Genomic DNA, 9,678 nt, shown 5'->3' with positions numbered 1-9,678 from the left:
AGTCAGAATTATTAGCCCCCTGAATTATTAGACCCCCGTTTATTTTTCCCCAATTTCTGTTTAACACAGAGAAGATTTTTTCAACACATTTCTAAACATAATAGTTTTAATAACTCGTCTCTAATAAGTGATTTATTTTACCTTTGCCATGATGACAGTACATCATATTTTACTAGATATTTTTCAAGACACTTCTACAGATTAAAGTGACATTTAAAGGCTTAACTAGGCTTAACTGTTAATTAGATTAGCTAGGCAGGTTAGGGCAATTAGGCAAGTTATTGCATAATGATGGTTTGTTCTGTACACTATCGAAAAAAAAAATAGCTTAAAGGAGCTAATAATTTTGTCCTTAAAATGGTGTTTAAAAAATTAATAGATGGATGGATGGATGGATGGATGGATGGATAGATGGATTCTAAATCACATAATTGGTAAAAAAAAAAAAATAAATTGTGTCAATTAACCTATTTTATCCATTATAAATTATTAGTAATGTTTTTCACATGTGTTGGTGCCATACTTGTAGTGTGCAATCTAGGAGTGGCCAATGGAAATAAAACAAACACACACAAGAAATGCACGTACGCCAGACATGAAGTTGGCACTGACCAACGCACATTCTCACATTAATTTCATTGTTAGTGCATCCAAACGTGAGCGTGAAACCTTGCGTACACAAAGTTTTTGTGCATACTTAGAGTTGATACATGACGCCCCTGGACCTTACCATGTGTTTATTCCAGATAAATATCTTAGATGAGCTAAATTTTTCACTGAAACCAAAGTCAGTAGAACAAAATTGATGTTTGTCTTATGACAGTTGTATCAGCAAAGCACACTTTTATAAGCAGAGTCAGCCTGATCTCATTTTGTCAGTTTAGTGGTTAATGTGTAAGAACTCATATGAGTTCGGCCATATATCCGAAATAGTAACATTTTTAAAAGGAGGCATGGCACTAAACCCCACGCCTAAACCCATCCGTAAGTGGGATAAGCAAATCACACTACATTGTACAAATGAGTACAAATTCATACGAGTTAGCTCCTGAATAAAAAAGTCATGAATTGCCATGAGATAACGTTGGCAGAGTTCACATCTCACTTCTTTGAGGCATGTTCAGTTTTGACTATTGGCGTATTATCATTGTTAGGAAATTCAGTTTACAAGTCTTTGTCTTGATGACCGGCAGTAGCTCGGCAGGCAGTAATTAAGTTTACTGTGCCATTAGCTGCTTAAAAAAAACCTAAGCAAATGACAACAGTGAGTCCCAAAGCTCTGGAGAAACATTAATAGCCAGAGGGGAGAAATTCGGCTTTGAATTGCTCAACCTTGTCTGCTTTTCTTGTTTCTAAGATCAAAGATAGTTTTCTACACAGGACTCTTCCATTAAACCACATCATGAATAAAAGTCTGTAAAAGTACATCGCAAAGTCATTAATTACACAAAACATAAAACAAAATAACACAGGACTGAGAAAATATCGACAGGTGAAAGTGTATTTTTAAAGTAACTGATAAACCCTTTTTGAAACTGAAATGTTTTGTTTTCTTATTAGCTGTATGATTTGATTAATGCTTTAATAAACTTTTATTTTAAAGCCTTTTGAAAAAAATACTTGTAAACTGGATAAGGACATTATGACACTTATATATATATATGACACTTACATATATATATATATATACACCTCTATAAAGTCTGACTCCTAAACATTTATTTAGAGATTGGTAGGTGTTCAGCAGCTAGAAACTAATAATTTGCAGTGTTGTTAAGGAAAGGGAAAAGCCACGGACAGCTGGTACTGCTAGACCTTGCTGAATCGGCACAATGAATAATGCAATAAAACCGGCTTGCTGTCCCAGATGACTCCCTGTGCACATCAAGAGCTCTCCCAGCCAGAATGTGTCAAAAACACAAGGGGAAATGTATTCGACACCAGCAACTTATTAGCGAAGAAGTGGGAGATTGTAGTTTAGCAATGCAAGATAGCCATTTCTGATGCTGAAACGCATTTATGATTTTGTTTTTAAGGGACTGCTGGTGGCCACAATCTTCTGCTTTTTCAATGGAGAGGTAAGAGTTTAACCAGCTCAAATGAAAAATTTCCTGTTTATCTGCAAGGAATTATGGATTGTGCAACATCCTTTTCCTTGAAAGCTATGCTCAGATATGGAGATTCTGTATCGGCTGTGTAATTCTAAATCCTAAAAACATTGGCACACGTCCACGTGTGCCCATATGAGAAGCCTGAACCTGGGAACCGGTCCAAACCATGTTGTTTTTGCGTTGAGTTGTTTTAGATGTACTGTGGTAATGAGACATGCAGAAGCTTTTACGGATAATATCACAGTTTGTACAGCCAGTATACTGTACTTAAATGAAAGGGTGGCATTATGGGTACATTGTAAAAACAAAAATAAATCAATTATTTTAACAATAACTTATAGTAGTATCCATATACTGTATGTATGTATGTATGTATATATATATATATATATATATATATATATATATATATATATATATATATATATATATATATATATATATATATATATATATATATATATATATATATATATATATATATAACATTCTGCTTTAGTATTTGTACTTCAGAACTATGTTTATTATTGCAGTTTTTGTACTTTATTGTGAAATACACTAGAAAAATACACTAGAAAATTTGGTCTAATAGTTTGCCGAATTGCTTTTAAAATGCATAAAAAAACCCAAATTAATTATTTTAGAAAGGATGACAGACTAATAGTTTGCCATTAATTTTATGCTTTGATTGCATTACCACATGGTTATTTAAGCAATATCACAGTAGTGGAATACACTACAAGACAAAGTCTGGTCGTAGATCCCAGTTGTAAGAGCGATAAATAATAACTTGATTTCTAGTTGATCATTTGGAAAAGGGGATTTTACAGATGAATCATCTGTTGAACTGCATCCCAATCATCTGCTATTGGAATCCGCATGGACTCAAGATTCTCACAAAAATCAGTCAAGTTTGGTGAAGGAAAATCATGGTTTAGGGTTACATTCAGTATGGGGGCGTGCAAGAAATCTGCAGAGTGGATGGCAACATCAACAGCCTGAGGTATTCAAGTCATTTGTGTTGCCCATTACATCACAAACCACAGGAGAGGGCAAAATCTTCAGCAAGAAAAGATTCCTTCTCATACTTCAGCCTCCACATCAAAGTTCCTGAAATCAAAGAAGGTCAAGGAGCTCCATGGATTGGCCAGCTCAGTCACCAGTTATGATTATTATTAAGCATGTCTAGGGTAAGATGAAGGAGGAGGCATTTAAGATAAATCCAAAAAATTCTGATCAACTCTGGGAGTCCTGCAAGAATGCTTTCTTTGCCATTCCAGATGACTTTATTAATAAGTTATTTGAGTCATTGCAGAGATGCAGTTCTCCAAGCTCATGGGAGTCATGCACAATATTAATTTATTATCAGTTAATATTATCAATATTAATTATATTCTATACTGTACATACTTTCTATTAAGTGACAAGACTTTTGTCTAAGCAAAGTCATACCTTACTTTCCTGATTAAATGTTTAAAAATCAAGGCAAGATCATATTTTATTTTGGTGAAATAAGCATAATCTAGAGGCCTTTGCCTTTCATATAAGCCACTTCTGATACCAAATGATCAACTAGTAGTCAAGTTATTATTTGTTGTTCAAGTAGTACATTATATAATTTCATACATTAAAAAAGGTTATAACTCACAATATAGTAATTCAATGATTTCAGTGAAGTATATAAATTAATTACACTGAGAAGTATATTTTAAAGTTATAAGCAATTTGACTTTAAAATATACTCAGCGCAATTAAATATATATATATATATATATATATATATATATATATATATATATATATATATATATATTTCACAATAAATTTTTTTAATAACTATTTTTATTATTATTTTTTTACATTTTCAGTGCTTTTGACTTTGTGTTTCTTGGCATAAATGTTCAGCCCTGCATTTTATATTAATATATATTCTATATATATTTAATTTACTTTCTTATATTTAATTTGATATTTAATCAATATATATTTAACTTATATAATGGTGGCTCAGCGGTTGACACTGTAGCCTCACAGCAAGAAGATTGCTGGTTCAAGTCCCAGCTGTGCCAGTTGGCATTTCTGTGGAGTTTGCATGTTCTCCCACAATGCAAAAACATGCACTTTAGGTGAATTGGATGAACTAAATTGGCCATAGTGTAGAAATGTGTGTGAAAGTGAGAGTGTATGGGTGTTTCCCAGTACTGGGTTGTGGCTGGAAGGGCATCTGCTGCGTAAAACATATGCTGAAATAGTTGGCGGTTCATTCCGCTGCGGTGACCCTTAATGAATAAGGGACTAAGCTGAAGGAAAATGAATAAATGAATGTATTTACACTAACATAATTGACATGACGTAGAGGAAACAATGGTGTTTAAACGTATTATTCAGCCATATCCAGATATTTATTCTATGACACCTTTACATTCTCTCCCCCCAGAAAATGTGCCTCTGTGATAGGAAAACAAATGCAATAACTTCACATGCATTTTCATCATAAATTTTTCACAATGTGTCTTTAGTAAATCCTGACAGTAATGTTAAAAGATTGTTTGTGCACAAGCTGTTAGTATGTCTGACCCATTATAACTACATTTGAAATCACTAACCTGGTTAACATTTGTTGAAGGCTAATGCATTATTTATGCTGACTGAAATCCTGCCTTCCTCAGGTCCAGGCGGTTTTGAGAAGGCACTGGAATCAGTACCGTATTCAGTTTGGAAGCACCATCACGCAATCTGATGCTCTGAGATCTGCTTCGTACACTGCATCCTCCATAACTGAGGTTCAGGGCTGTTACAGCATTGACGGACACACAGAACACTTGAATGGCAAAAACTACCATGACTTTGACAACGCCATAATAAAACCAGAGAATCCCTTGGCCTGATGCCACTCAACATGGCAATGTGATGCAGAATATACACAAGAAAAAAAAAAAAAAAAAACTGCCACATGACTGACGTGGACCTTTTTATCCATAGTGCATTGCTCATGCTCTCCGAGGGATGGAGTAAAGGCATTTCTCGTAAACTTTACACTGAAAAAACAAAACATTTTGCTACCTTTGTTTAATGTTAAATGTACAAACACATTATTGGCCTTGTCTTTGTATTTTGCAGTATTTTAGTTTGCTCAACTGCTGTTTGCAGTGGAATTAGTGTAAATATTTGGCTCTTATATGTAATGCACTTCTTTGTCTTACATAATTGTCCCTATGATAACAAAAATCGGATTATTATAATCCAAATATATATATATATTTTACTAAAAACCACAAAAATCTCTATATTAAAACATAAAAACTGAAATGTGCCCTAAAGCCAATGCTTTTTCTTTTATAATAATGATTTGATATCCATTTCATTGGGATTTTAGTATAGTATTATAGTACTATTATCTTTGTTAATCAAGATGAAAAGTAAATTCAGGAAAAACTTTGTTAAAGGATTTGTATTTTATTATGATCACTTTTGATCGCTTATCAACATTTATTGGTTGGAATTAAAGTACAAGCTTAATTTTCAAAAGAGAAATAACAAATATGTTCATAGTAATTCAAAAACTCCCACTTTTGAGTCTCCTAAAAATAGCCCTGGAGATTGGAACGTAATTTATGTAACACTTTGCCATTTAGTGCAAACACATGCTAATAACTTTAAGATATACTTCTCAATGTAATTAATTTATATACATATTTTCACAATTCAATTTATTCTGTACATGTCACACTTTCAGTGCTTTTTGACTTTTGTATTTCTTAACATATTTGTAATGTTCAGCCATGTATTTTATATTTAATTTACATTTTCATGAAATAAGGTACAACAATCCACTTCCTAAACTACGTTACTCTGCAGCTTTTCCTATAACACACCTTTAGTGTTTGAAATATCATCGTCTTGTGTCAAAATCAGGGATTCAGAAGCAAGCTGTGTTGCTAATTGAAAGAAAAGGTTCCACATATTCAACTCTTTCATTTCTAAAGATGTTTTTAACTCTAACCTTTACCCAGTCTAGAGAAACTCACTTACATTCCATATGATTTAAATAATGTGGCTGTTGTTTATTTCTTTTAATGTTACGATATTACCTAAAGTCAAGTTTTAGACTACTCTGACAATCAGAAACTGTTTGAAATGCTTAAAATGAATAGTTAACCCCAAAAATCAATCTGTCATTATTATTTCACCATCATGTTGTTCTGAACACCTATGCTTTTAAGTATTTCAGAGGGACAAAAGAAAAATGTATGATGAAAAAAGTAATCCATATCTAATTCATACTCGAAGTTAGACAACATTTAAGGCCCTTTTTACAACCTGTGTTATAGGGGTAGTTGACCCAAAATGGAAAACTCTTTCTTTTACTCTCTCTTCACAAGTTGTCACATATTTGTTTCCGTTGAACCCAAAATAAGCTATTAAAAAAAAATGTTGGAAATGCTAACATATATACAAATACTAACACATATACAAATGCTAACCACTGACTTCCATCACATTACATCACACATTAAAGTGAATTTTACATACAATAAAAATACCAGTCTCTAAACTTGCTGCATTTCTATCTTATAAATAACTATTAACAATAATCACTTTCTGGCCATGTGATATTAAGTATGGATATATATATATATATATATATATATATATATATATATATATATATATATATATATATATATATATATATATATATATATATATATATATAAATATATAAATTATTGCAGCATTATTGGCCCCCCTGTTTATTTTTCCCCAATTTCTGTTGAAAGGAGATATTTTTTCAACACATTTCTAAACATAATAGTTTAATAACTCATTTCTAATAACTGATTTATTTATCTTTGCCATAATGACAGTAAATAATATTTGACTAGATATTTTTCAAGACACTTCTAAACAGCTTAAAGTAACATTTAAAGGCTTAACTAGGTTAATTAGGTATAGGCAGGTTAGGGTAACTAGGCAAGTTATTGTATAACTATAGTTTGTTCTGTAGAATCAGAAAAAATAGCTAAAAGGGGCTAATAATTTCAACCTCAAACTGTTTATTATTATTATAATTATTATTATTTTAATCCGCTTTTATTCTTGCCAAAATAAAACAAATAAGACTTTTTCCAAAAGAAAAAAACATTATCAGATAGTCATATATATATATATATATATATATATATATATATATATATATATATATATATATATATATATATATATATATATATATATATATGATAGAGCGTTTGGACCCGGAAGCCCCTTCGCATAATGTCACACAAACTAGCGGATAGTATTTGTTTTTTCTACTAAGAAACTCAATGGTTACCTCTTTTTAACATATTTCAAATTAACATTTTTTTTTTCTGTTCAACCATATAAAAAAAAACCTCATAAAAGTTTATAACCACTTACAGTAGCTGTGAGTAAATAGTCAGATACATTCATTTTTGGGTGAACTATCACTTTAAGAAGCTTTCTAATCAATCACGTCACAAGTAGATGTAGATACATTGCTGTGTACACTGGGTCTTTCAATGTTTCTTTTGTCCACTTTCTTGATTAATTTAAAGGCAGGATTTATGACCTGGTCTGTGTGGTCTTTTTCTGCCCCTTTGATATATTATTGTGAAACAAGCTGGCATGATTTACACAAAATGTTTTTTTTTTTTTTTTTTTTTTTGTGCCTATTTGAATGCATTTACAAAAACCAATCTGGCTGAATATATTTTCCACTAAACATCAGGAAACGATTAAAGGTGGACAAGCTTAAACTCGGCTCCCTCTTGTATTTAGCATCTTCCCTTTGTGTTCAGATTGACAAATTAATTTTAACACCAAGTATATTGTAAATGGGGCTAAATTCCTATCTATCCACTTAACGCTACAAACAGAAACATACTTACTGTGATTTTATTTTTTGGTCTGCTTCTGGTTATTGAACCAATCAACATGGTTCAGAAATCAGATATTTTTTGAGGTGAACAAATGTGTGCTTTTGTCCATATAAAAACCTTACAAACAACTGTTGACATGCGATGCTGCAAACTGGGGAATGTGCTTGTATTAATTATGTAAATATTATATTCTCAGCTGTAATTGCATTTGAATATTTTATAGGGGTGTGCATAATATCGCTTTACACTGCAGACATCTTTTGTGTGCATTATATCTCACTCTGGATTGAGAAGAAATCAGTATTAATATTGCAAATCATAGCACTTCACAGCATGTAAACAAATGCCAATCACTATCCTTTTCATCAGGTTACTTACAACTTCAACACAACGTTTTGTTCTTCTTGAATATCATTTCTTTTTAATGATTATGTGCCAATTACTGTTGCTTTTTGTCGTGTTGTTTGTGATAATTTGTGCATTTCACTATAAATACACTCACTGCAGGACAGTTTCAAATGTTGGTTTGTTAGTTGCAAACACATATTCGCTTGTCGTTTTTTTATATCTGGTATTTAAAGTTGTTCTTAATGTAAAAGTAAATCAGAATGGGTGTATTGTGTTTATGCTGCATCTAAACTCAACCACTGCAAATGTTCTGAATGTAATTTGTCTTCTGTTCTCTTGAGGTGTACTCATGTAACATTTCATACAATGTGAGCAGTCTTGCAATCATGTGTATTGTATTATTCTGTAATTACAGACGATTACTTCAAGTGTCTTGTTTGCCTGTTAATGTGTTTCATTAAAAGCACTGGGTTGGGAACGGACAGAATATAAAAGCTTATCAAACTATTCACACCAAACAGGATGTTAATTTGCTCAAATTTCAAGGGCAAAGCTAATGACGTTTACTCAGAATGTCTTGATCATCATCAAACGTGTCCTTCAACTGCCTTCAGTCGAGCACTTTTTTAATAAGGCTCTCAGGAACACAGACACACTAGGAACAAAGTTTATGAACAAAACAGACTTTTATCAATACGAGCTGAAGCCAGAGCATCTAGAGGAACACTGCTCAGGGAAAGAGACTGACTGCAGGGCTGTTTAAAGGAACACTTTAATTTTTATACAACTTCCCTAGTGTTAAACAGTTTATTTGAAACTGTTCAACCAATAGTCCTGTCTAGCGGGAGCTCTTTTAGCTTAGCATAAATCACTGAATAGTTCCTAGACATATTGGCCTTGAAAATGACATCATTTTCCTTCAGTTTACGAAGTAACTAAAAAAGAGTCAAGCTTTAAATAGGAATATTTACCATACGCTTTCCGAGTGATTTGCTAACAGTCTAATTCGATTCAATGATTGATGCTAAGCTAAGATAAAAGTGCTCATGTCAAACCTGGAGATTGGCTGAATGGATTGTTTTATCCAACAGGGCTGTTTAAAGGAACACTCCATATTTTTATACAACTTTCCATAGTGTTAAACAGTTTATTTGAATCCCTTCAGCTAATCTCCATGTCTAGCGGGAGCTCTTTTAGCTTAGCATAAATCATGAAATAGTTCCTAGACATGTTGGCCTTGAAAATAGCAACATTTCTGTAGTTACACAAAGTAACTTCAGAAGAGTCAAGCTTTAAATCGGAAAATTACCAAAACC

At 32.3% G+C, this 9,678-nt stretch overlaps 1 protein-coding gene across 1 annotated transcript in view; it reads left to right on the top strand.

The window, feature by feature from the left end:
* The window catches only part of calcrla (calcitonin receptor-like a), a 61,946-nt gene extending 53,103 nt beyond the window's left edge, over positions 1–8,843 (top strand). The window contains exons 12-15 of the mRNA NM_001004010.2: positions 2,037–2,078; positions 4,781–6,737; positions 6,788–7,269; positions 7,336–8,843. Of these exons, the coding sequence (NP_001004010.2) occupies positions 2,037–2,078; positions 4,781–4,999 (261 nt within the window). The 3' untranslated portion in view covers positions 5,000–6,737; positions 6,788–7,269; positions 7,336–8,843. The remainder of the gene's footprint in view (positions 1–2,036; positions 2,079–4,780; positions 6,738–6,787; positions 7,270–7,335) is intronic.
* The last annotated feature ends 835 nt before the right edge of the window (positions 8,844–9,678 follow it).

Source organism: Danio rerio, chromosome 9 (genome assembly GCF_049306965.1).
Source record: "Danio rerio strain Tuebingen ecotype United States chromosome 9, GRCz12tu, whole genome shotgun sequence".
In the NCBI taxonomy this organism is placed as follows: domain Eukaryota; kingdom Metazoa; phylum Chordata; class Actinopteri; order Cypriniformes; family Danionidae; genus Danio; species Danio rerio.
This window is presented reverse-complemented; position numbering and strand designations above follow the sequence as displayed.